This window comes from Verruconis gallopava (genome assembly GCF_000836295.1).
Source record: "Verruconis gallopava strain CBS 43764 unplaced genomic scaffold supercont1.18, whole genome shotgun sequence".
Taxonomy (NCBI): Eukaryota; Fungi; Ascomycota; class Dothideomycetes; order Venturiales; family Sympoventuriaceae; genus Verruconis; species Verruconis gallopava.
Genome location: NW_015622154.1, coordinates 499,241 through 525,336, shown reverse-complemented (window position 1 = coordinate 525,336; position 26,096 = coordinate 499,241). Strand labels below are relative to the sequence as shown.

Genomic DNA, 26,096 nt, shown 5'->3' with positions numbered 1-26,096 from the left:
CCTTTGCTGAATCAAGTTGCAAGACAGGATATTTAGAGCAGCATGCCGTAGACATTGAGATTTACGTGATAACTATTCCCCTTAAATCATTGCAATCTAACAAAACCCATGTATTTTGATCTAATTCAGCGGCATAATGGAATAGGAGTAATGCTAAAAATCCGTAACTGGAACGAGCGCCAGGGCCACCCAATCAGGACTGGGTCGAGCTGCGTCATCGATTGCGCTGGATCTCCTCGCCACATCTCCAGCCTGGTCTACTGTTCTCCATGCTGTAGTTCTTAACCAATACCACGAACAAACATGGCGTCTTCAAAACTAGATGAGCTGAAGGCTCGGGCAGAAGCAGCAATGCCCAAAAATGTCGACGAGTGGAGAGCAAAGGTGGCGAACTTCGACCCCAATGCCATCCTTCGAGGCTTCCAACTTACTCTCGTGGGCGCTCATCGGGCACTGCAAAATCCAAAAATGTTCACCAGTGATCATTACCGGCAGGCCGCCTTGGCCGTTGCTGCCGGGATCGCTATCCGGATGCTCATCGAGATACCTGTAAGGGACGCAGTTCATTAGCAAAGGACACAAGCACTGATGTGAGACATGTAGATCTTTGGCGTTCGTGCCCTTCTCTGGATCATTGGCCTTTTCGTGAATCTTGACCATTCTTCGTGGGATAACGACGTTGTTCGTGGCCTGCAGTTTGTCGAGCACTCGGTTTTGCAGATACCATTCTTCCTCATGAGCTTGATGCGATACATCACGCCAACGCTGGACAACATGTTCATGGAGTCACTCGACTGGGTTGATAGGACCTACCTCGCCAAGCACAAATCCGATGACCCGAAAACCTTGCGAGCTATGTATTACCCTAACCTTGCACAGTATCCCAAGCGTGGCCCAGCGGCCACAGTTGGCGAGCAGACTCAGAAAAAAAACGCATTCCATGGCATTACGGAATTCTTGCTCCGATTTGGCCGTCGGGCGTTAATCTCCTTGGCTGTATATCTTCTCTCCTTTGTACCCTATGTGGGTCGGCTTGTCCTTCCGGCCGCCAGCTTCTACACGTTCAAGAATGCAGTCGGGACTCAACCTGCCATCGTAATCTTTGCTATCGGTATCGTGATGCCCAAGAAGTATCTCGTTGTATTCCTTCAGACGTATTTCTCAAGCAGAAGCCTTATGCGGGAACTTGTAAGCATTGCGATATGTGGTAATTACACTCTGGACTAATGCTGACGCAGCTTGAACCGTACTTCTCACGCATCCAGTATACGAAGGAGCAGAAACGAAAATGGTTCAAAGAACGTGAGGGTGTTCTATTTGGGTTTGGTGTTGGCTTTTTTGTCTTACTCAAGATTCCTCTGGTTGGTGTCTTGATCTACGGAATCGCAGAAGCATCTACCGCGTACCTGATCACCAAGATCACAGACCCGCCACCTCCTCCTTCCCAATCTACTGGATTTGCGGAGACTCAGGTTAGATGGAAGAATAAGCATGAATTCATGTCTTTGCCATTGACTTTACTGGATGCTGTGAATACTAATGAAGGAGGAACTAGAAGGAATTCCCGCCAGCAAACGACGGGAAATACTACAGCCTTGCCAGAGAAGCAGTACTCCTAACGATGATCACGAGCTCATAACTCAGTTAAACAAGATGATGCATGAGTGATTAGAGGAAAATAAAAACTGCTGGGAGGATACATAACATTTAGATTAGCTCATCCTATTTTCCAATCCAGCTTGCAGGTAATAGACTCAGTAGCCTTTGAAATCTCTACCTCAGGACTCTTTGAATCCAGGCTGCCTCGGCTCGTTGAACGTCATCATACGTAAAGACAACGGTTCCAAAAATCACAATCTCTTCAGCGTCATCATTTTCCCGATAATTCCAGAAGGCCATCCATATCTCTTCTCGCAAAGCTAGCAGGTTTGCATCCCCATCGCGAGTATCAAGCACCCTTGGTTTCTGCAAATGATGGCCAAGATTGAGCGGAAAGGTGAGGATTATGGCTAGCAAAGGCCCCCGCTGGTCTATCTTACGGGTAGGATGCCTTGCTATGAATGCGTTTGTCACCGCTTGAAAAAGGCTTTCGATTGTCATATGCTCTCCAAGCGTCAACGCCGCGGAGAGGCCGTCATTCACGGTTGCAAGCCACAGGTTGGTGCACTTTAGGTTTTTGTTGTCCGAGTCTCGGCACGGGTAACTTCTGACTGGGCCTTGGTGCGGTGGCGTCTTTGCTCCTTGGCTGATATGAATGCTCTCTTCCAGCGGATTCGTTACGGACTGATTTCGAGACGGCATGTGAGACGTGGTAAAGCTCTCGCCATCAGAGTTATCTGCGGAGACATGAGAAACGCTGCTTTGCCAAGGTTGTCTCCTTTACCTAGATCGGCTGATTCACGCTTCCTCTTGCTGGATTTTCTGTACCGATAGAGTGACTCGCAAGTTTGTATGATCCTGCAGGTGCTTAGCAACTCACATCCGAAACACCTTGGAAGCCTTTCACTCACTTCTGCTGATCATCCGGCCACTTTAGGGCTTGAGGATATTCTGGATAATGACCGGGAGCAACCAGAATGTCACTGCAATTTCCTGTCCAAATTTTTGGGCCATAATCGTCAACAAGGTCTTTTATCTGTTTAATGGCGTCTTCCAAAGAAATTTCTTCCGTGTTCGCCATACTGAGTATTTTATGCCAGAGTTGGTACACCAAAGAGTCTCTTCTCAAACAAACAGGCCCACGTGGATTTGTATATTGAAAACCCAACGACCTAGCAAACCTACGTTCTGACATCTTTGCGTTAGTTTCCGCAAAAGATCTTTGCAATAGTGAAAAACTGAACCAACAAAAGTGCAAGAAAGAAAAATGGTTGGCTGACAAGAAAACGAAGAAACTATTCTCCAATCCAACGCAGAATGTGCATGACCCAGAGTTCGAAGACCTGTCACTTTGAATGGACAAACCCAAGGCCGAAATTATCTGCTGGACGCCAGCAAACAGTCAGAGCGTCTAATACTGTGATAGTCCTTCCCGAACTGTCAGCGTACATAGTATGGACTGAGGGCACTCAAGGCAACAAGTTGGCCCAAGCATCCGTGAAGGTAAATTCACAACGAATAGACAAAGCCCATCGCAAGCCACCTGAAGCCTCTTCCGATTCCCCGCCTAAGTTTCTCTGCAAAACTGGGCGAAACTCTGCATCAGGCTCTCAGCCATGTCACGAAGATTTGCGACGCAATACACCAAAATTGAGCGCACAGCTCTCAAGCTCTTGTGGGGACTTGCCCAATAGGAATCGCTAAAGGATCGTCAAAACGCGAAAGGCTCAACCTGAACAGTATTTGTGTGCTGCAAAGAAGCATGGGTGGCTGGATTGAAAAGCAATTCGTTCATCGCCCAATAGGAACTTGGAGTAGGGAGCGATGGCACGCATCAATTGCAAGATGTCGGATGGTAAGCTCGTGCCTCGCTCTCAATCTTCAATGCCTTTTGACGCTTTTTTTTTTTTTTTTTTTTTTGACATAGTAGCGTGTCATCAACATGACGGAAACTCTATCCACTGCTTGTTTCCCAGATTTGCCCTGTAAACTCCACAGCAACGGTGTCTTGGACAAGAACTTTTTGATGGAGCATGGTGTACGAATCTTCACCGCCAAGGATGACCTTATTCCATCCAGGAATACACTGAAGAAGCACGTCGGTGATGATACGCAACGGCCGGAAACCGCAGTGGGAATTGTATGCGAGATGTGCTTCAAGAAAGGACGTGTCGTTTACATGGAAGCCCTCAAAACCGTTGCCAGAGGAGACTTTCTGGTAGTATCTTGTCCATCAAGTCGAGGACTATACTAACCAATGATAGGGATATCGAGCCCAGTTGCCTGGACGTAATCGAGAATGGGTGAAAATGGGTGACGAAAAAATTTCGTTTCACGGCTGTCTTGAGTATAGCACTGTTGGGTTTCAAAATACACATAATGTTATGCTCAGCACCCTCCGGTTCATATTGGTACACGACCATTCGACAATGGCCAGGCTTTGTGAGAGTCGTAGTTCTCGTTGGAGCCAGATTCACATTGCTTACTTCTCCAATAGTACTGAATCCAAAGGCCATACTTACCAGAAATGGTCGGTTGCTAGTAGATGAAGACCCCTTCAAGTTCTCCTCCTTCGATGGATTTCTGTCAAAGAGGGTTGACGTATCGAGCCACGCATCTCAAGCTGCGCAGGTCACGCCTAATCAGCCGTCCCAAAATGCGCCGACAGCACAGATGCTCACTTCACCGACACATGGTCAATATAATCCCATAGCACAGATGATCTCTGCCTCACCGGAGACATTGCTGAACGTAAATTCATATCCACAGCCATGTCCCTTTCTGCCTGAAGTAGAATCCGATACGTCGTCTAGAGGATCAAATGTTTCAACCGAGCAATCTACACAAGGTGACGGCCAGAGAACTGATGATCACATTCTCATAACGGAAGACAGTAGAACAACTGGTACGACGATGAGCCCAGAAAAGGTAGCCAGTTGCCAAAGCGACATGTCCCTAAGACATATCGATGAAGAAATCGAAGAGGAAAGAATCGCAATTGCTCAGTTGGAACGGGTGAGACCAAGATGCCAGAGTGGGATAAGAAAAGGACTATGTTCTTGCTGACTTGCAGTGCAGGCTATCAAGGAGCTGGAGCAGAAATTGAAGGAAAGAGACGCAGTGAGGAAGAAGAAGGCGGAGTTGGAAACGCGGCTTTCGAATCTGAAAAAAGCGGCCGGCATCTTGTGATTCCAAATGGCAGAACCCAACAAAGATGACGGGCTTGGATCGAGTGGAAGAGAAAATAAGGGAGGGATAGTAGCTCTTTGTAGGATGGCTGTACGCTTCCGCAATCGTACGGAAGGCTGGGGGGTTTCTGGAGGTTGGGCTCTCAAGCCATAGCATACTTTTCTTTTTGAGGAATTACAGGTGGCTAATCTGACGCATAGCAAGGTTGAATTGAGGCAGGGAGGAGATATTAGCTTCAGCAGAAGTATTCCCATGAGCGTGGGCAAGGCAGGGCAGGGCAGGTCTAAAATCAGCACGTTATCAGGACTTCCTTCCAGCCAATAAGTGGAAAACCATCGTAGTTGTACGGAAAGCTGGGAAGTGTCTGGATATCGTGCTCGTAAGCCATGCTATACTTTCTTTTTAAAGGAATGGTGGGTAGCTGAGCTAACGTGTAGTAAGATTAAATTGAAGCAAGGAGGAGATGTCAACTTTGAGGAATTATTCCCATGAGCGTGGGCAGGGAAGATTTAAGATCAATTGACGGCCAGGATTTCCTTTTAGCCAACGAGTTGGAAGCATTGCAGCTGTATTTTTATCCATTCGCAATTGCCCTGTGACATCCTGGGCATTTTGCAAGATGTGCTTTGTAGTCTGCTTCTCAGCCTTGTACAGCGAACAACCTAACAGGCTTCCACTTGAGAGAAAGTACCTTTCCCTTTGTCACGCTGGAATGGAAACATGAGAACGGACTAACGTCGACCGCTCGTCTGACTTGCTCCGTTTTCGCCCCATACGGCACGTAGCCAAGCATCGCGGTCAACGTCCACGTTGCCCAGACAGACGGGTTGCGGAAACGAGCGCCGCAGCATTCTTACGTGCATACGACTCTGCAGCCATGTTGGTGCGTGATCTTTCAGCCCACATGTGAGAAGAAGAGACGCCCGCGTTTACGGGGGGTTTTTTCTCTCTCTCTTATCTATCTCTCTCGGGAACGAATCCGATTCGCCTCCGAGAAAGCGTTTTCTGCTCGGCGCGAAAAGCGCCCTCCTGTGCAATCCGCGGCGGGAAGTAAGCCACGCTGAAAAAGGCGCTCGACTTCAGTTGGGCGGACAAGGCTGAAAACTCGCATTCAACTCTTGCAGCAGAGTGGCGTGCGGATGGATCGCATCATTTCCGAAGCGAGAGGAGCATGCGCGATGATGTCTCAACTCTTATTTCTTTTTCTTTCTCTCTTTCTTTCTTTCTTTTTTTTCTATTTTTTTTTTCCCTCTTCTTCACCCCATGCCTAGCGAGCCTAATCCCGTGATACTTGCACTTCCTTTGCGTTCTGGTATAAAAGTCGCCAGCTTAATCTCAGGAGCCCCATGAACGGCTCGCCGTGAGTATTTCGACGTCCTCGACAAGCGGCTTCGGATGCCCTCCGTGGCTGCGCTCGTTCCTTAGTTCACACAATATCGTTTTGGCCTGATCTTCGCAAAGGGCTAATGGCAGCCGCGTGAGGCGAATCCACACCGCAGGAAGGCAAACACCTTACCAAAGTTTAGCCTTTTTCTTCCATTTTTTTTTTCACGGTTTTGCTTTTTACATCAAACGCCACACTAGGCACGCCTATAACTGCAAAGTTAGCAAGTAAAAGTTGTCATCGACCAGATCGCGGTGATCCGTTTTGAAAGCCATCGTTTCCTGAATCTTCGCAGGAAAGATATACTAGCTGAAATCCCCAACGAATGAACACAACATGGCAAACACTTGATGTGTTTCTTTCATCGGAGGGCTTTGTTATGGAGGGGACCTTTTTTCTCTTTCTTTGATTCGACGTAATGCCCGGATTTCCTAGAGGCCTTGTCAGGCAACCCGTGAAAAAGAAAAGAAAAGAAAAGAAAAGAAAGGAAAAGAAAGGAAAAGAAAGGAAAAGAAAGGAAAAGAAAGGAAGTCAAGCATGTCTGACCTTTTTGTGCATAGCTAGTTCCGTGGCTTGGAAGTTTCTGAGAGAATTGGACCGGCTTCAGACGGTACTGACGCTGCTACCGAAACCAATCTTTGCAAATATTGCGAAATCCTTGGTGGAAGAAGGTAAAGGAAAAGACAATGGGAATGGCAGAGCGGAATGCACGTCTTTTTTTTTCTTGAAGAAAAAAAAGAAAAAAAAAAAGGCGCGCTCATCTCACGTCGCAACACACAATGAAATGATGGTAAATCTACAAAGCAAAATCAGACATGCGAAAACGTAGGATCTCTCTATAAGAGTACTGTCACATCTATGTTCACCCCTTCGTTTCGTTACCGTGAGCCATCGTCGCGACAATGCTAACGTGTAAAAGGGGACCAGGATCTTTCTAATGTAGGTTTTTTTTCCCGATGTAAATGCGTTCCTCCACCGGTGTTATGAACGCTTTCCAAAATCAACGAAGGTGGCGGGGATTGAGGCGATTGCAATGCCTTGCCAGTCCCTTCGTAAACGCCAGCTAAATGCAATGGTGATATATGCATGTGTAAAGTAGGTGGTCAAGGTGCGCAGGTCAAGGATTTCAAAAAAAAATCATTTTGCGTCCGCGGCTGTGGTGCGTTCTTGACGGCGCGTTTCCCCTGGCTTCGTAGTGCTTGAAGAGGCAACCATGTCGATCCGTTTCAGTGGGACCAGCGCAACATGGAGATCGACCTTGTTCACAATGGCTGCTCCGGAGCTAGCCAGACCATGAGATCACGAACTGTCTCGAAAGTCCACCAGCTGGCGGCCATGCTTGGCGCAACCTTGAGCAGGTTTGGTGCAATTCCTTTGTACATGCCCTGGAAGCCCTCTTGTCTGATGATGGTGGATACGGCGTCCCAGACAGACTTGTACTGGTAGCCCATACCAGACATTGTATTGACCTGAAATCTTCTTCGCAGAACGTCACTGTCGTTCATGTCAGTGCTCTGATGCTGTGCACTTTGGCAATTGAAGGGGGCTTACAAAGGGTATGTGCATGTCTGCGCTATCGCGCCTGATATCGCGCCCGAGGCGAGCTTGCCAAAGTTTCCTGGATTTGCTTGGCCATCAGGAATAAAATGCGGTCTGATCGACTCGTAGACCATGAAGTTGAGGCCTACGTAGGGAGCCACGCCGGCGATCGTCGGTATAATTCCCCGGTACAACGCCTTCCATCCTCCCTCGTTCTTGTACATCAGGACCATAAGCTCGAACATGCCGGGCAACTTCTGCCCGGCTTGTCTTGTGCCCAGCTCTGCAAAGGACGCGGACTGTATGGATAGACGTGTCCGTACTATGTCGAGCGGGTAGGTAAACGTGACAGAAGTGATGCCAGCGCATGCACCGCACACCAGTCGCCGCTCGGGGCTCAGAGGCTGTCCTGGTGTGGCTTCGAAGTACTGGACATGAAAATCAGCCACGATGATCTCTTCGTCGGGATCTAGGCCTGACACGTACAGGTTTGTAGAAGTTGAACGCTCCGAACTGCACGGCAGAATACGGCACGATCCTGATGCAGTTGGTGCCATTGCCAGCCATGAAGCCTTTGAAACCCTCTTCTCTCCACATCTTGCCCAACGCCTTCCAGATCGACATCTTGTACGCATCTCGGCCCGCGCTCTGGACCTGAAACAGGATCTTCAGTCGCTCCAGCGGGGAGACGACGGTTCTGGACACCGCACCGGCGACGCCGCCGGCGATGAAGGAGGCTACGACGGGTTGCGACACGAAAGCGCGCGCCCTCGTCAAGGGAGGCGGGGGATCCGCCATAGGAGACGCCGTCTCGGCGTCCTGTGGGAGCAGATGGTCAGCAAGAGCAGGCAGGCGTGGCGGGATGGAGCAGGATAGCGGACGTACACTCTTGAGCTCCTGCGACATGGTGAACACGCCGTGAAGAGGGCCCCCTCCGGGCGGAGCGCAAAGAGGATCAGGCCTCACGCCTGAGCAGCGGGCACCGGGGGGAAATCGACAGGTGGCGGCCAAACGGGCGCGGCAGCGAGGCGACGACGAGACGATGCGATGCACTCGTTCAGAGAAGCGAGTCTGATCGAGTTCTGGGCCCGACGAACTGGGGCAGGCCTCGCGTGCGTGTACACGACGGGGTCAATGCTTTCCGAGTGCGCGGTGCGGCTGTTCGATCTCCCTGAGCTGCAGACCGGGCGGGTAAAGACGGGACTCGCATCGAAAGCGCGGCGGCCGGCACGCTGAGCTCAGCAGGACAGGTGTGGATATCGGGCGGTTCTGGCTGAAGGCGACACGGCAGCGAGGCCATCCAAGGCGACGTCCGCGGCGGAGAAGGATGGATCGAGATTGTTGGAGCGCCGGGCTGGGGCTGACGCGGGCGCTGAACAGAATCTGCAGTCTTGGAGTGCAAAAGTGGCCTCAGCGGAGCAGCAAATGAAGGTCCGGTTGGCCCTTCGCTGGCTGCCATTCGACCAAGTGTCTCTCCCTTTTTTTGCGTCCTTTTGTGCTTGACCGCCCGGGCTAGACCGCTTGCGGACGGGCGAGCGCCTGTGTTCACGGTTCCTTTGTTGCTTTTGCCCCGTTCTTCGTCTTCCTCCTCCTCCTCCGCTGCTGCTCCCAGTCCGCTCGGATATGGTGCGTGTTCCTTGGGTCGGTTCATGTCCGGCCGCGCCGTCTCCCGCTCCCACGGCGATCCCGACCATGTCAATCAATGTCGCAGTCTTGGCCGCCACAAGACTGCCTACCATCCCGCATGTGCCCTCTTCGAATGACCCATGCCGCCGCAGTGTGACGTCTGCCGGTGCCCGTGACTCTGTGTCGCAACCAAGCCCATCGGCCGTGGCGCCTCACGTCGGCTCCTCAGATGCGCGCGGACGCATTGTCGGAGTCAGTGCCTTGTTGCCTTGCTGCCACACTCCCGGCTGCACCGCTGATAGGCTGGCTCAGCCTTTTCTTGCCCTCCAAATGCCGACCTGCCGTTGACCGTACAAAGCCGTATTTCATGCACTGCTTTCATCCTTGGTCCAAGTTTCCGAGGATGAGACGCTTGGCCTCCGTGCCTTCCACAATCCCCTTAACGCCGTGACTTCGTCTCTTCAGTCCACACTCGTGAAGGATGTTCAGAGCCGATGAAAAGGGATGGCGAGAACAGAACTGCGATTGCCTTGTAAGTGTGTGGCCACTTGCGTATATAACATTCTTTTGGTTTTCGAGCTAATAACTCCTCCCAGTGGTCCATTGGTCTAGTGGTATGATTCTCGCTTAGGGTCAACCCTTAAGCACAGTTGCGAGAGGTCCCGCGTTCGAGTCGCGGATGGGCCCTTTTTTTTGCCCTTTTTTGCTCCTTATCAGCGCTCGTTTTCAATCCTCGTCAGTGCATCGAGCATCTGTAGATCTTTTTTTCCAGATCGGTTACGCGAACGAACATTTGTATTATATAATTATGTTTTTTTTCTTCTTTCTGAGATGGATTGAACGGTTAGTTGTTCTCTCAAACCCACACACACTGCTGCACCTGAGTTCTGTGCTCTGTGTGCGAACATCATCTTTCCCGCTCCCTCAGAACCTGCGAGACACCATCTTGAACGAGAACTATGCTCAAATGCGTCGTTCTCTGAGAGCGCAAGAACTTTCAGGCGCTCTCCAACACGCGATCAGACACCCTCGCAAAAGTGGCTGTACATAACAGGAATCATTGCCTTCCTAATCAATACGGAGCTTCAATAATACGTCGAGACGATGTTGTACACTTCCCTATTGTCCTTATCGCAGTGATTCGCAGAATAATGCTCTGGCTGATTTCGTGGCCGCAAAGCAGACGTCGTCCGCAGACGGCAGGGGGGATGGGCAAGGGACATCAGTTTTATTGAGTGTCCCTTGCATGTCCCATCAACCCCATGACACGGAAACAAAACAGAGCTGCCAGACGTTCCATATCCATTGCGAGCCGCTCAGCCCTGTCGCCGTGCTCACGCGCGGCGCTTGATAATACCCTAGGACACTTTGATTTCAAACAGTCAGAACGTCGGCTGACGAAGCAATCTCGCTTGGCGACATGTCGTCAGGTAAGACAACAGGAAACGCCGTCGTGTACGGACGTCGTCCGCTTTGTTTCTTTGCTGGCCACGCGACAAGCATCCAGTCTCGGATCCTTACTCCTCTTTTTCCACCCTCTGGGTTGTACCCAGCAATCATCATCTAACCAATTTGCTCACGAGGGAGGAAATAAGAAAAAAAAAATGGCCTGGGAGTGGCCAAGTCGGCGTCATGGAGCACTTGATAGCATTCGCGGTAGACTTTTGCTCGAGGAGCCCCTGGTAATCATTGTGTTGCGCGTGAAGAGCCCAGTCGTTTTCCTCGACTCTTTATCATCATGAGCTGTGTCCGCGTTTCACGCACATGTGGGTCGGCAGGCTTTATACCAGACCTCTGACCAAGGTAAAGCTCTCTGAACCGCGATGTTACGTTGGAAATTGTTTCTCCCCACCCTGTCCTCGCCGAGGCGGCAATTTGGATTTTGGAAATAGGATTCAATCCTGACACGCCGTTTGCACGTCTCCAAAACAGGCATCGGCTACTGTGGTTTCTAAGCATGCTCGTGATGCTGCGAGCCATGGAGGAGTCTTATCGCTCGTTGCTTCAAGGTGGAAATTGGAGAAAGGGTTTGTTTGCTGTGTTGGACAAGGAGAGAAGAGATCATTTCTCAAGAAGGCGTGTGAGCAAGCTTGGCAAAATGCAACGTTTCAACGGCTATTCAGCGCGTATAAAAAGACGTCACTTTCGCTATCAGATCATCAATCAATCAATCAATCATATCATCAATCATCAGATCATCAGATCATCTGGACCTAAAGCTCTTCTACTCCAACCTACAACTTCAGACTGTACCTGGCCAGTATGGACGAACTCTGTCGTATCTGATAAGATACCCAAGTCTCCCAATACATTGGTTCTTGGTGAAAAAGAAAAAAATTCAATTGCTTGTCGGGTAAGGTGCTGTCTAAGCAGGCTTCAACAATGTCTGCGGCACCATCATTCGACAAGATGCTCGGCGGATCGAGAAGGGACAATGGGACATGCACTCAGCCTTAGCGATACACTCTAGACGTGTCGTATGCAACTACCTCACTGGACTGCAGATGAGATGCATGACAAAAACAATACAGGGGCTAAGTAGAACGGCACTGATCGAAAAATTCCTTTTTATAGGACAAGACACGGTGATACGTGACGCATATACTGAGTAAATCAATATATACACATATATGTACAGTAGCTGACAACAGAGACAAGAACGCGCGGTCTTTTAAAAACAACGCTTTCCCATTCTGCACGAAAGATGGTCAACATCGTACAAGAAAAGAGGTTAAAACGTCGAGCTATCAAAAGTGCAACGACCACTTGGCAGAAACTCTGACGTCGCGTCCGTCTGAACTGGACTTCTCGTCGTCGTTGTCGATGCAGCCTGAGAGATCTCTTTTACCGGCACAGCCGACCCAGTCTGATCAACTTTTCCCCGCGTGGTTGCCGGTCTTGTATGAGGCAACTTCCTCATCGTCGTTGCCGATCTCGTCAGAGCCGTGGTTTTCATTGTCGCGGTCGCTACAACTGCCGACGACGCCGTAGCCGTGGACGCTCCCAGGTTGATGGCGCACGACGTAGCTGCTCCTGTCGAGTCCGTTGCGCACGTCACTGGCTGCTTGACCGCTGTTGGACACTTGAGTTGCATCAAGCTCATCAAGTACCGTTCGCACAGGAATGTGAACAGATTGTTGCCCACCGTCACATCCGGGCTTGGCTGGCCCGAGAAAAGGGTCTGAAAGCCCTGGAAGAAGGGCGGCGCAATCGAGATCATCCCGTCGCAGTACGGAACAAGAGAGCCGTTGTCCGTGTTTGGACCGTTGCCCAGCAGGCCTTGATTCACGCCAAGTCGATAGGCGTTTGTCTTGCTTGGGCTGATATCACCATTCGACGTAAGAAGGCAATCAGGGTCGTTGAGCGGCACGCGGGCAACAGGTGCGAGCTGCTTGACAGACGCCTGCAGTTCGTCGCCGGCAAGTGAGGGAACCATGGTGCCAGGATCGTCCAAACTTGGGTTCAAGAAGGGCTGGCAGCCGATGACAGGATCAACAATGTTTGCAAGAAGTGCTTCATCGGATGCGTTGTTGATCACTATAGCATCGGGATACTTCGCTCGGTTGGCCGCGGTGTCCTGTACAGTGGTGCCGTCGGGGAGGAGTAGGTACTGGGTTGGGACGTTGTCCGAGGGACAAGCATCGACAATCTCGAACGATCGACTCGTGGGACAGGGATTGCCGTTCTTGTCGACGCCCAGGTCAGGAATGGTGAGCTGGCCGGACGCGATACTCGCGTTGGCTGCGGCGAAGAATGGCTGCGTGTTGCACCAGCTGACTTGGCCGAATACGTCGTTGTTAACTCCAGGGAGGCCATTGACACAATCAATCGCCCTGAGTGCTGGAGACTCGTTGGTATTCAAGCCGTTCTGATCAAGGAGCTGAAGGACACCGCCGTTAAAACCAAACCACATAGCCACGATGGCACCGTTTGGAAGGTTTGGAACGACGGGAGGTGTTGGAGGAGTGTCCCCGGCGTTGATGACCAGAGGGTGATAGATTGAGACGGAATGAGTGGTGGGATCAAACACGGCAGCTTCAGCAAACGCTTGCTGAGTGGACACGTTCATCGAGCAAGGCGCCTGCAGCTCGATTGGTGTCGCCAGTCCAGTAGCCGAAAGCGGGTTGTCTGGCAGCTTGACAAAGCAGTTCATCACATTGGGATCCAGCGTCGCCGAAGCAACCGCGGTCGACTTGGCCGTGGTTGCAATCTGGTTGGTCCGAGTAGCAGACTGCCTGAAGCTGGGCCGGCCTTTGACAGAATGGAAGGCTGCGCTGGCGCATTGAAAAAACAAGACGGCTGCTACGGAGAATCGCGCCATGGTAACGAGCGTTGAGAAGAGAAGGAACGTAAATAGTAACAACACAGAAGCAGCCGATAAACCAGCACCGGCTGGAGCCAAGAAAGGAACGACGATGAGAAAAGAACGAATTCAAACGATTGAGAAATGGTGAAAGCAAGGTTCAAATGCCAAGGCTTTAAATATACATTGTTAAAGGCTGTCCGCAACTCTGGACTGAATGCCACCCTGGTCCACAAGAAAAGTGGTGTTTCTTGGTTCGCCCCTGCATGAGAGCTTGTTTCATCCTTGGCGAAGCTTGTTAGTCCTTGGCAGAGGCTTGTCGGTGGGTTTCGTCTTGTCCAAGTCCTTGAAATTAGTGAAACCTCAGGCGATGGAATTACGATTGTGAGTCTAGGAGCAGCGTGTAGGTGGCGGACCACCTCAAACAGTCTAATCATTTATCGCCGAGAGGACAAACGATCATGTGCGCGCATCCTTCCCAGACGCTCCGCGAACGCGGCACCCGCATAGTCTGATTGCTGGTCCGGTCATCCATTTCGATTTCGTTGCAGCCGAGAGAAAGGAAAAGGGAAAAGAAAACAAGATTTTACAGAGTCAGAGTCAGCTTCTTTTCATAGGACTGGAAAACGCTGAGGACCGGCAATCCCCAGAAAGTTTGTTCGTATGCAGGCAAAGAGACGGCACGTCCGAAGCGAGAAATCAACGCCGAGCAGTCAGCGGCAAGCGACAAGCGACAAACAAACATCGTTCAATGGAGAGCGGGATGCGGAAATTTGAAAAGTGGAAGGCTGCAATCGGGAATATTTGCTGAAGAAGGGGGGGGGCCGGTGCGACGGCATGCCGGGCCTGGTATAACCACATCACACGGCCATGTTCGAAGCCTGGTATTCCGGCCGCCCAGGCTTCTGTAAATGCACTTTGAAAAGGCACGTTCTCGCGATCATAGCTGGCGCAGCCCGTGGAATTCCACGCTTGAACCATTTAGCTGCGAAGCGCAACCTTTGTGCCACAAAGGAAGACACACAGTTAGAGAGGAGCTCAAAACGTACGAAATTGGAGATTGTTTCACCGCTCATCATCTAAAATAAATACAAGGGGCCTGTCGGTCGGCGAGGTTGCAGCAACCGAAGTGTAAGAGGCGGACAGAAATAGGAGGCTGAACCGTTGGCGAACAATCAGATTCGAGGACGGATGGGCACCTCTGGCGCCTCAACGCGGGTTACCTGCAGCCAATCAAAACGGCCATCTCGGATTCCACTGCTCGATCGGAGAAGAATCTGTTGCTGTTCGCATCGAGCACTCTTCTAGCTCATTCTCTGTTTCTGATTACCTGGAGAAGCGTAAAAGGTGTTCCAACCTACACATATGTCAATCACTTCGGGCTCATTATCGCCGCTATAACGGCGTCCTAGGTGAATTCTTGGCTGCACAGGCTACGTAGGAATCTACCATGTTCATCGCTTTAGAGCCGCGTCCAGCAACGCCTGTCTCCGGACCAGAGAGCAGTTCTGACTCGACTAACCAGTCTCTCAATCCGGACACGGTGCGCGCTGTGTTCCTATAGGCGCTTGCCTTCTGCTTGCACTGCAATCTCTGTGCTCAACGGCAGAGCGGCGTATTCAATTTGTACAGTCAGTTGGAAAGAACACGGAACACGACACGAAGCCGTTCATGTTTCGCGGCAAAGGCCTCTGCTCCAACAAACCCTTCCGAATGATTCTCAAGCGACCTTGTCGCCAATGTCTCTATTCCTCGACTCAATCTTCAACGTAAACGTTGCCTCGCAAAATTCATCACTGTGATCTACCGGGCCAGGCGTACGTTTCGGTATTTGCGCCAAGAAACGCTTACGAGGCAAAGTTTGTACAAAATGGTCTAGAGCATCATAGCACAATCAATTCGCTCAGGCGTTTGCCCTCGGAGAAAGAAGAAACAGCCTTGATGAATCAAGTGTTTGCACGCTGAGCCTAAGTCGAAATTACTTCGGCCTTGACCATGTCTTTCCAAGGATTCACAAACACTCTAATCCCCTCTTACCGCTTCGAAAATCATTCACCTGCCAACTATATCATTCGGCACGTTTAGTTTGTGTTTGCATCTGATGGGTTTATGGAAGTAGGTAAACCTGATGCCTTGACTGGCAGGTGCGGCTTTCGATGCTATAACTGTCGCCCTCAAGTCCAGTCGTTATGATCTACAGAGCCAATTGAAATCCGCGCAACCAAGCCCGGTCTGCCCGCAAATTTGACGTCTAATTCGTCTGCAAGCATCAATTCCAACGCAGCACAACACTGCTTTTGAAACTCCCGTTGAAATGTCTGTATGCCTCATGCCAAAATCTTTTCTTGACTTGTACACAAGATCGTTCACAAAACCAATCTCGTTTGAACAGACTCCGGTTATTGCCTCTACAAGATAGGCAGTTTGATCAATCACACGTAGTTCCATCTTGATAACTCAGGCATTGAATATCTTGCTAGACATCCATCATCGTTCATTGCAACAAGAGAGCTCCAAAACGTCGGAAGCAGAGTAGATCGTGCAGGATGCTTGAATGCGCCTAACCAGATCTCACCAGCTGCTCTTAACGACACGGGTCTTGTTCCCTCTGGGACAGGTTTTTTTTTGGCATGCGGCGAGCTACTTCGCACGCAAATGGGCCAGGTTGAACGCGAACTGCTCTCATATATCAATGCGGCGTTTAGCCCTCCCAGTACCGCAAATGGAGGCTGGCTCGCGATAAATGTCAAAGCATCGTCGGGCCTTTGAGCATCGCTGACGGGGCCGACGGAACAAGCGATACGGGTCTTTTAGAGCAAACTCCTCGGAAATCGGCGTAAGGCCGAGAGCGCCAAGCGCTCCGCACACTTGGTTCAACAGATGGCAAAGTGTCGCAGAAATGAAGTCCAAGCGACTAATCATTAGCATCCCATGCTTTGACGAACCAATTAGCGAATGAAAAATCGTAGGCAGAAGAATGTCATGGGGAATGCAGCTACAAATGGCAGATAGAGAATCGAAGGGTCTAGATTGTGAGGTATTAGCTCATGATTGGCGCCTCAGGCCGCGATCGGCGCCGGACAAACCTTTGCAATAGATTGATAACTTTAACTCCGCAGCTTTTCGTCATATCAGATCCCTCGACCTTACAACACACCAACAACATCGCCACCTTGTCTTGAACCTCAATTACCATCAACCACGCACCTTCCGTCAACGCCATTCGAAGCCGGTATTTCACGACGACAACCATCAGCATGTTCCAGCGTGCTCTCGCTTCGGCACCGAGAGCGGCGAGCCGAGTCCTCTCCAGCGCCGCTCGACCACAGATCGCCCAGCAGGCGAGAATAGCGCCAGCTGCGACACAAGCAGCTGCGAAGAGGCATTACCACGAAAAAGATAAGTACTGCTAAGTGATTGCGAGCTTCTATCACCACTTGCCACCACGTTGCACCTCTATCGAGTTCGTCTCGGCTAACATGCGCAGCACTGCTCGACCATTACAACAGGCCCCGCAATGTCGGTTCGATGCCTCAGAAGGACATGGACGTGGGAACAGGCCTTGTTGGCGCACCAGCCTGCGGCGACGTGATGAAGCTGCAGATCAGAGTGGACCCTTCGAACAACACGATTTCGGACGTCAAGTTCAAGACCTTTGGCTGCGGATCGGCCATCGCGTCCTCGAGCTACCTCACAGAGCTGGTCCGGGGCATGAGCCTTGAGGAGGCTTCGCGCATCCGAAACACGGATATCGCGAAGGAACTGTGCCTGCCCCCAGTCAAGCGTATGGAACCTTCCCCGACATTGCTACGTCGTCTGCAGATAAGCGACTGACTTGTGAAACAGTTCATTGCTCCATGTTGGCAGAAGATGCCATCAAATCTGCCATCAACAACTACTACACCAAGAATCCCAAGGCGAAAGCAACCGACTTGGGTGGTACCAGTGCCCCACTGCCAAAGGTCGAAGTTGAGACTGTCTCTGCTTCTGCATGATTTTAGACTTTCATTGTGGGCAATCGATCTCCATCACTCGTTGTATGCAACTAGGCGTTTGCGACTGGGTGAAAAAGCTTCGAGGTTGAAACCAAGGGCGTATTGATATCCCTCGTTTCCTCATGATGCTGTCCAATTTTTTTTTTAACGACCAAGGAAAGAGATTGAACTAGCCGGACTGTATATAAGTTGCCGTTGTAAACGGAATATATATCCTTTCCACATACCCCATGATTTTTCTTATGACGGAGGTTCAGAGCAGAGTCCCCGCCGTGAAAGCTGTTTTTCCACTTGCGATGACACAATGTCGACTCTATCAAACGTCGTCTCAATACAGCACGCTTGTAGGATTCTGAGTAAATTATTGTTTTTTTTTTTCTATAGGATGATAGCTTTGACAAATTGTAAGCGTGGTCTATTTTCGAGTCAAACTCTTCTCCCGGTACTGTTTTTCCGCCCGAAAGGATCCACTTTGACACTGCTCTAGGCCTAACTCAACTCCACATGCAAAGGGTATGCACGTCAACCATGCTATATATTTCCGAAAGGACGACAGTGCACTTGGACTCATTCAACTCCAGAGCCTCGCCATCCTTCAACTTCAGGAAAGCGCCAGTCGAGATGGAGGCCTTTACTTTCACGAAGACCCTGCATCACGACACGTACGACTTCATCGCACCAAGCAAAGCTGATCTCAGCGGACGGGTGATTTTGATCACAGGTGCTAGTCGCGGTATAGGGCGCGCCCTGGCAGTGTCCTATGCTCGTGCGAAAGCATCTGGCATCGTACTAGCCGCCCGTGGAGACCAGAGCGAAACGCAAAAGGCGATCGAACGCGCGGTCCAAGAGTCGGGGCATGCGCCGCCAAATGTCCTAGCGCTACACGTCGATGTGACGGACTTGAGCTCGGTCGAAGCTGCTGCTGCGAAGGTACAGGAGGCCTTCCCTGGGGGTATCGACGTGGTGGTTAGCAACGCCGGTTTCCTGGAGGCGCCTTTGGCACTAGCAGACGCGGATCCAGACGCTTGGTGGCAGTCGTACGAAGTAAACGTGAAAGGCACGTTTCTCGTGTGTCGTGCTTTCATCCCCAAGCTCTTGGAAAAAACCGATGGCCTCAAGTCTCTTGCCATCGTGACCTCAATTGGCGCCTTGATGGTTCTCCCGGGTATGAGCGCGTATAACAACGCCAAGCTCGCCACTCTTCGGCTAGCTGAGTACATCCAGCTTGAGTACGGCGCCAAGGGCATCATCGCCTTCAGCATTCATCCTGGCGGCGTGGACACAGATCTTGCTCGTAACCTAGATGAGAGTATGCACGCCAGCTTAACAGAGACCCCCGAACTACCTTCGGACACGATTGTGTGGTTGACAAAGGAGCGGCGAGAGTGGATCGGCGGTCGTTTCGTCCAAACGCAGTGGGATATGGCTGAATTCGAAGCGAGGAAGGAAGAGGTCATAGAGAAAGACCTGTTAACGGTCAAGGTGAAGTTCTAGCGCAAACAGATCTAACCTCTTGACTCGCACAGTTGCTGCTTCTGTTCTACGATGTTTGGAAGGAGTTATTGAACGAGATTCAAAGCCTCATTTACGTCGTCGTTGGAATTCCTACGAAATCGAACGTAGTTGACAGGTTGAGAAGGCTCTACAAAGCAAAGTGGAGCGAGGTCGCATCCCAAAGACGGAATTAAACGAACTTGCACAAGGCATAAAGCGATTTCTTCTAGGTGTACTGCAGTCCCCGAGAACAGAAGGTAGAACTTAGCCTCTGCGAGATGGCGTGTGACACCAGCTGGCTTAGAAGATAAGAATACGAGTTATTTGACTGCTCTTCCGATCTCCATCGCTTCTGCAGAGTTCTGGGCTTAGACTGTCGGCAGACCCAGTTTACAAAGGCTGTGTAGTATGTTACGGCGGCATTTTTTCAGACCGGCATTCCAGTTGCCTTCACCAAGACAGGCAGTTCGAATGAGCAATATCGTCGTCCGTGTATCTGGCTTGGACTTTGCTTCGTCAGCTCACACAAAGTCCCAAAATGCTTCGTCGAAAATAGCCCGGTTCTACTCGAAGCAATAGATCAAGTGGCATAGCCGCGGCAAACGGTTGAATGAGACGCTCAAGTGCCGCATACTCTCCACCGAAAATCTTTTTTATACTTTCAAGTTCTTGGTTTAAGTCCCAAAGAGTACGTAGAGCACGGGAAAGAAGAGAACGGACCACGATTGGGAGGGGCGTACAAAGACCAAGAGCCTGAACGGAGCTGGAATATACATTGATTATAGGACTGTTATATGCGCAATACAAGCGATTTTTGTCTCGACAGCTCGAAAGCGTCATCGTCTCTTGCATAGCAAAGTAGTCATAGATTAAGCAGCCCATCTGAGCAACTGTGGAGGGACTGGAGGGAGACGGAGCAAAACTTCTGAACGGGGCACACGTGAGACGCGCAGGGGCCTACTCGGAAAAATGAAAACATTATTGGATCAAATGCTGCACAGAGCAAGGCTCTTGGTGAGGCTGAATTGCGCCCATTTTTAAATCCGACAGTGGCGTTGCAATCCAATGTCATTTCTGCCAATATGACAGCAGAAAAGATCATCGAACGTGCTGGTCAGTTTCAGTCCCGTGATTCCACAGATGGCGTTGACGAACAAAACCCTGTAGACCCTTCGAGGCAAGACGCAAGAGGTGCTCAGGCGGGGAAGATAGAGTTCACACAACCAAACAATCAACGTCTAAGAGATGCCATGGTGAGCAGCACAGCGCAGGTGCCCATGTCAGCACAAATGCGCCTAGTCCACGGACCAACCGCGGGCATGCCAGGCCGTCGTCGACCCACCCAATGCGCACACGATTCGGCGGGGGTTGCGAACTAAGGGTGCGATATGCCAAGGAGTCCGCCAATGGCGAGGCTGATAAAACCGCTCAAGTAGCTTTGCGTATTCGGCTTGTGGTGAAGTAAACGGTGTGAGGCAAATACGCGCACCGTCGTGTGATTCTCTCAGTTTCGTGCCGTTTAACCGACATGCACCAAGCAGAATTGACTTCTCTGCGCGTAATAGATTGTGTCGTATTCTGCCCTGCTGTTGACATGGTCTATCGCGATGAACAGGGAGATTTTATGAGGTATACCTCTGTATAATTGCGCGTCCCGGATTGCCGGCTGCGGCAACGTCCTGGCATCATTCACCTTTGAGTGCGGTAGATCTGTCCCCGGCAGAGGTTCTTCGGCAGAACGAAGATGAGCACGGAAATAAGAGTGTTCGTATGACGGCATAAAGGACTGTCTGGGATCAACAGGAAGCACGCAGCGCCGTCGTACCTTGGACGATCGAACTGCATTGCCATCACGAGGTTGCGACTGCGCCTCGAGAGGCAGAAGTACGACACGAGGCGCTAGTCCCAATCGGGGAGTCGTGCACACCCAGTGAGGGCAGCTCCTTCCCCGCGACAGTTGTGAATCCGCTAAACGGGCAGTCGCCAACCAGAGCGCCAGGAAGGAGAGGTTTCCGCGCCCATTATTTAAGGAAGCTGCAGTGTTCAAACTCTCCTGCCGCTTTTCGTCCACGAAACCGTCCGCGTCTCACGTTTATCGACAGTCGTGTGGACAGGAGCGCGATCGACTTTGTTTATTTAATTGCAGCCTTTGTTCGCCTGCTTGGCAAACACATTTCCTCCAATTCGTCGTGTGCCTTGCAGTCGTCCTTTGCGATCCGTCGCCATCAGACATCTTGATTTCGCCTGTCTTCTCGGCGCTCTTTGCTTGTCGAAACCACCGTTGGCCCTACGCCAGAAACTATGAGTGACAGCGGTAAAGCGCCCATCAATGGCGCCACCTCACATACCGACGGAGACCTCATCAAGGTGCAACCGCCGCGTCGCGAGGATCTGCAGCCAAGCTATGCGCGCGACATCCAGCCAGACACTGAGGACGACCCGGCGCATGGCTGGTATGGTGGAATGATCAATGCCCTAGGTGGCATCATTGGCACCTGCGGTGCAATTCCATGCTGTATCGTCTGCCCGAACCCATACAAGCGCGTCGATCAGGGCAATGTGGGTCTCATCACCAGGTTCGGCCGCTTTTCGCGCGCTGTGGATCCAGGCCTGGTAAAGGTCAATCCTCTGAGTGAGAGATTGATTCAGGTCGACGTTAAGATTCAGATTGTTGGTATGTACAATATCCCCACGATATTCGGTTGTTGAAGCGACAGGTCCTGATGACGTACACACAGAGGTTCCTAAGCAAGTGTGCATGACCAAGGACAATGTCTCTCTGTACCTTACCTCCGTCATCTATTATCGCATCACATCCCCCCACAAGGCTGCCTTTGGTATCTCCAACATCCGTCAGGCTCTCATCGAGCGCACGCAGACCACGCTGCGCCATGTCATTGGTGCACGCATCTTACAAGATGTGATTGAGCGCCGCGAGGAGATCGCACAGGACATTCGTAGTATCGTAGAGGATGTCGCCGGCCACTGGGGCGTCGAGGTTGAGTCCATGCTTATCAAAGATCTCATCTTCAGCGAGGAGTTGCAGGAGTCTCTATCCATGGCTGCACAAAGCAAGCGAACCGGTGAAGCCAAGGTCATAGCTGCCCGTGCTGAGGTGGAGTCCGCGAAGCTGATGCGCCAAGCTGCTGACATTCTTTCTTCCGCACCGGCTATGCAGATTAGATACCTTGAGGCCATGCAAGCTATGGCCAAGACGGCGAACAGCAAGGTCATCTTCCTCCCTGCTACGAACCAGACTGTACAGGAGAACATGGCGCAGATTGCGAATAACAATGGCGAAGGCCCTTCATCAACACGGCCTTTTGGGCTTACAAGCGCCGAGCGTGAGTACGGCGGCGCCAACACCGGCTTCCAGACCGCCATCAACTCCAACGTGATCGAGCACTTGTAAGCTACTGGAGCATGCCAGTACAAGTGACTTTATTCAGTGTTGGAAGGTATCGAGGCTAGAAAATCTGTCGACGCACTTCCTCAATGAGATGCGTCTCTGAGATTAGGATAAACATGCAATTTGGACATTATGCGAACGTAAAAAGTGTGAAGAGATGTGTAATACCTCCGGATTGGTGGCGGTGTAGTGTGGGGAACGGAAGGAGATGTTCTTTGTGTATGATCTTGAGATACCCGGCCTTTTTTTTATATCACTCGCTGTACTCGTCTGAATTTCATAGCACTATTTATAACAAATGATGGATCGGCTTTAAGTAACGCCATCAGCCTCGTATACGTATTTTAAGCCTGAAAATCTAACCGCCAGTTGTGAGTATACTTAAAAACATGAATACCCCTTTTCATATCGTCGAATTCTGTAGGTAGGTAAGCCACCTAGCTGAGGCTTTCAACCGCACGTCCCAATCGACATTCGACCATACATTGTTGCCCAGCAGCTATGATGATCTCCTCCAACTAACTAATCTGAGCAGTCAATATTTACCCCGCTTGACCAATACTGTTAAGGACGACCTCGAAAGCGACGTGGCGGGCGAATATACGACTTCCATATGCACCAAGGCTTCATACAAACATGCCACATACGTATGCTCCATTTTTCGTTTTCACTCGATTCCCAGTTCATCGGAAATGGTGCTCAGCATAGCACACCATTTCATATATTATATCATATCAGCACGCTTACTTTCCCTATACTCACGAATACAGTGTGGCTGGCGGTGGCATAAAGGGAGAGAGGGTGTATGTTCAAGTACGTATACATGGAACAGAGTTCAGCATGACCTTATGTATAGTGACAGTTTTTTGAAACAAAAAAAATCTCATCGAATGACCGAAAAAAGTCTCTGGAAGCGGCACGAACGTCGCCTCTACATCTCATTTCTCTACAAATGAGGCCGCTCAAGCCTGTCTGAGAATTGATGTCCATCTAATGATCGTCGTTGATGTCAACGACCGTCTGCTTCCACTTGCGAGCCGGCACACGACGCTGGAACAGAATGTCAATTTCTCGGAAGGATCTGTGCTTCATCTCGGGAATCCAGATCCACGACATGACGGAGCAGATGAGGGCGGTGCCAGCCCAAACGTAGCCACTCTTGCCGCCCAGGTTCCACTTGTCGGTGTTGAGCATGTAGCTGGCCAGGAAGATGCAAGGAATGTTGACCAGGTAGTAGGCACCACGTCCAATACCGGTTGTCAGCGGTCTGAGCCGAACGGAAGAGGTCTCACCGATGATGACCCATGAGGCAGGAGCGGGACCCAAGCAGAAAAGGACGGAGACGATCAAGCCAAGCGATGCTTGCGCATTGCTAGCCGCCTTGCTCGTGCCGAAGGAGGCCGCAATGCCGAGCGCGATCAAGAACCCACAGTTTATGAACTGGCCGTACACGTAGATGGTGCGACGTCCAAGGTATGTGGTGAGGACCCAAGAGAGCATGACCATTATCCACTGAAGGGCTGAGGTGATGAGACCAAGTGCAAATGCGGTGTTGTCTGCCATGCCCGCCTCTGAGATGGCGTTAGCCTGCTTGCGAAAAAATGAGGACCTTGGGCGAGAACTCACGTTTGAAAAAGTAGACCGCTTGGTTGGCAATGAGATTGCCCGTCAGATTCTGAGAGGCGTACACACCGCACACGATCAACGTGCGGTAGCGATCGGTGCCCTTGAACAGCTCAACCAGACTGGGCTTCTTCTCGGTCTTCTCAAGCTCGATCGTACGACGCATCATCGCGACGGTGTCGGACGAATTGTCGTGCGCCCTCGCGTGTCCAAGGCGTTTGACGGCCTTCTCTGCCTCGGCCAGACGGCCCTTTCGCACAAGCCACCATGGCGATTCAGGCGCGATGAAAAGCAGGATCGCGAGAGGCGTGGGGAACATCCACTGGAGCGCGATCGGAATTCTGGCGTGCTGATTAGTACGGCAATCTCTCGACGGTATCTATGGGGACAGTTGGACGAACCGGTATGCTGTAGAGTTATTCCTGGACTGGTAGTGGTACGTGATGCCACCGACAATGATCGAACCGATGGCCCAGAACATCTGCAACATCTGCGTCGCCGGAGCTCTCAGTCTCAGCGGCACAATCTCGGCACAGTAAGCGGGCGCATTGGCAATGAAAATACCCCATGGGATACCCTCCAGGATCTGGGCGGCGAAAAACATGCCTTGGCTGTTGCCGAAATAGAAGATGAAGATGAAGGCGTTCAGGAACATGAGGCCGCCAATGGTTGCCCATCGATATCCGATCCAGCTGGTAATGGGACCTGCGATGAAGACACCGATGAAGGCGCCGACCGGTCCGCTGCACTGGAAGGCTGATTGCCATGAAGCTTCGATGATCCACTCGTTGTTTTTTGTGCTGAAAACACCGAAATCCTTTGCGAACTGAGCGGTGGCCACGAACTGTCCCATCAAGAAAACACAGTACGACTCCATGATCTACGACGGCGTTAGAGACAAATCGAGGCGGCGAACATGAGTATAAAGCTTACGATTGTGCAGGACATGACGAACGCCCACCAGCTGGCGGCGGGATAGGCCCTGACGGCCTGGAGCACAGTCATGTCATGTTCGATCTTCTCGGCGTCGATGGCGCCCATTCGGTCGTAGTCAACCTTCTCGCTGGCATCGTAGCCATGTCCGCCGTTGGAGCCAGGCTGTGCCTCGATCTCCGACGCTGAGGGCGGCTTCTCGGTGACGATGTTGCTCATGGTGACGACTATCTGATAGAAAACGTGAGGAACGAGGAGGATCGAAACAAAGGCAGAAACGACCTGGTTTTCAGATCTTTATCCTTGCGACAACACGCTCGACGTGGTATCCCCGGTCCTAGCTTCATTGAGAGAAGCTTGGTCGGGCCTTGATCTCCACAGCGCAGCATCTCCACTCATTTGGTCAATACTCCGGGGCACCACAGTAGCAGCGTCGCATTAGCAACGTCGCATCCACCTCGCCGTCGCCGGGACCAAGGTTTCTCATTGGCCATGGCGGACATCGGTTCATCTTCTCTCGAGTCGCGGCAAGGCCTACGTGTGTCGGGATAATTCTCAATGTGGTGGGTTTCCAATCCAGCGGAGTAATTTGATGCTGGTCGGTGGTAAATACCCCGGCCCCATGGGTCATCTTTCCCCGCAGCTAACTCTGCGGGGAAAATTGCTGGTCTTCTTACGCGGTCAGCCAAACCTCCAGAAACTCATCCACACTGCTGATTCGCTTCGGCACCTTTACGCCCGATAGCGTGTCCAGCACCTGGCCACACGCTCGTGCAGAGAGACCCCAGGCTTTGCGCTAGTTCCATCCGCACATGGGGTTGACTGATGTGCGGAGCTCGTAGGCGTCCCTCCAATTTATACAGCAGAAAAAGTCTACTCAGGGACATCAAGAGCTTTCCCGAGCGGGTCGGTCCACGAAGAAGCTCATCTTGGCATAGCTTCCGTATATTCTTAAAGTGCTCCGCTTCTCCAGCTTTACCTATTGGTCTCGGCCTGCTGGCC

At 51.2% G+C, this 26,096-nt stretch overlaps 9 protein-coding genes and 1 non-coding gene across 10 annotated transcripts; 6 read left to right on the top strand and 4 right to left on the bottom strand.

The window, feature by feature from the left end:
- The first annotated feature begins 256 nt into the window (after positions 1 to 256).
- On the top strand, positions 257 to 1,785 carry PV09_05792 (uncharacterized protein). The gene is made up of 3 exons (XM_016359339.1): positions 257 to 549; positions 604 to 1,188; positions 1,239 to 1,785. Exons 1-3 carry the CDS (start codon positions 304 to 306, stop codon positions 1,617 to 1,619), a joined length of 1,212 nt encoding a protein of 403 aa, XP_016213018.1. The 5' UTR covers positions 257 to 303; the 3' UTR covers positions 1,620 to 1,785.
- Positions 1,774 to 2,794, bottom strand: PV09_05791 (uncharacterized protein; the record flags this gene model as incomplete). The annotated part of the gene is made up of 3 exons (XM_016359338.1): positions 1,774 to 2,336; positions 2,384 to 2,457; positions 2,511 to 2,794. The coding sequence occupies 3 exons, from the start codon at positions 2,792 to 2,794 to the stop codon at positions 1,774 to 1,776; spliced, it is 921 nt and encodes a 306-aa protein (XP_016213017.1).
- A 747-nt stretch (positions 2,795 to 3,541) lies between these two features.
- PV09_05790 (uncharacterized protein) lies at positions 3,542 to 4,904 on the top strand (the record flags this gene model as incomplete). Its single annotated transcript, XM_016359337.1, has 4 exons — positions 3,542 to 3,817; positions 3,864 to 4,041; positions 4,097 to 4,614; positions 4,678 to 4,904. 4 exons carry the CDS (start codon positions 3,542 to 3,544, stop codon positions 4,786 to 4,788), a joined length of 1,083 nt encoding a protein of 360 aa, XP_016213016.1. The 3' UTR covers positions 4,789 to 4,904.
- Positions 4,905 to 6,707: 1,803 nt separating this feature from the next.
- PV09_05789 (uncharacterized protein) lies at positions 6,708 to 9,275 on the bottom strand. The gene is made up of 4 exons (XM_016359336.1): positions 8,597 to 9,275; positions 8,198 to 8,530; positions 7,724 to 8,139; positions 6,708 to 7,666 (listed from the first exon to the last, which is right to left on the bottom strand). The coding sequence occupies exons 1-4, from the start codon at positions 8,615 to 8,617 to the stop codon at positions 7,435 to 7,437; spliced, it is 1,002 nt and encodes a 333-aa protein (XP_016213015.1). The 5' UTR covers positions 8,618 to 9,275; the 3' UTR covers positions 6,708 to 7,434.
- A 659-nt stretch (positions 9,276 to 9,934) lies between these two features.
- PV09_05788 lies at positions 9,935 to 10,024 on the top strand. The gene has a single exon. It is a non-coding gene; the product is annotated as a tRNA-Pro (tRNA).
- A 2,044-nt stretch (positions 10,025 to 12,068) lies between these two features.
- Positions 12,069 to 13,837, bottom strand: PV09_05787 (uncharacterized protein; the record flags this gene model as incomplete). Its single annotated transcript, XM_016359335.1, has 1 exon — positions 12,069 to 13,837. The coding sequence occupies exon 1, from the start codon at positions 13,656 to 13,658 to the stop codon at positions 12,069 to 12,071; it is 1,590 nt and encodes a 529-aa protein (XP_016213014.1). The 5' UTR covers positions 13,659 to 13,837.
- Positions 13,838 to 16,897: 3,060 nt separating this feature from the next.
- PV09_05786 (iron sulfur cluster assembly protein 2, mitochondrial) lies at positions 16,898 to 17,635 on the top strand (the record flags this gene model as incomplete). The annotated part of the gene is made up of 3 exons (XM_016359334.1): positions 16,898 to 17,043; positions 17,150 to 17,424; positions 17,487 to 17,635. The coding sequence occupies 3 exons, from the start codon at positions 16,898 to 16,900 to the stop codon at positions 17,633 to 17,635; spliced, it is 570 nt and encodes a 189-aa protein (XP_016213013.1).
- A 542-nt stretch (positions 17,636 to 18,177) lies between these two features.
- On the top strand, positions 18,178 to 19,494 carry PV09_05785 (uncharacterized protein). The gene has a single exon (XM_016359333.1). The coding sequence runs from the start codon at positions 18,257 to 18,259 to the stop codon at positions 19,127 to 19,129; it is 873 nt and encodes a 290-aa protein (XP_016213012.1). The 5' UTR covers positions 18,178 to 18,256; the 3' UTR covers positions 19,130 to 19,494.
- A 1,693-nt stretch (positions 19,495 to 21,187) lies between these two features.
- PV09_05784 (uncharacterized protein) lies at positions 21,188 to 22,928 on the top strand. Its single transcript, XM_016359332.1, has 2 exons — positions 21,188 to 21,803; positions 21,868 to 22,928. Exons 1-2 carry the CDS (start codon positions 21,431 to 21,433, stop codon positions 22,539 to 22,541), a joined length of 1,047 nt encoding a protein of 348 aa, XP_016213011.1. The 5' UTR covers positions 21,188 to 21,430; the 3' UTR covers positions 22,542 to 22,928.
- A 438-nt stretch (positions 22,929 to 23,366) lies between these two features.
- PV09_05783 (uncharacterized protein) lies at positions 23,367 to 25,484 on the bottom strand. Its single transcript, XM_016359331.1, has 4 exons — positions 25,095 to 25,484; positions 24,563 to 25,041; positions 24,165 to 24,502; positions 23,367 to 24,109 (listed from the first exon to the last, which is right to left on the bottom strand). The coding sequence occupies exons 1-4, from the start codon at positions 25,311 to 25,313 to the stop codon at positions 23,529 to 23,531; spliced, it is 1,617 nt and encodes a 538-aa protein (XP_016213010.1). The 5' UTR covers positions 25,314 to 25,484; the 3' UTR covers positions 23,367 to 23,528.
- Positions 25,485 to 26,096: the final 612 nt, after the last annotated feature.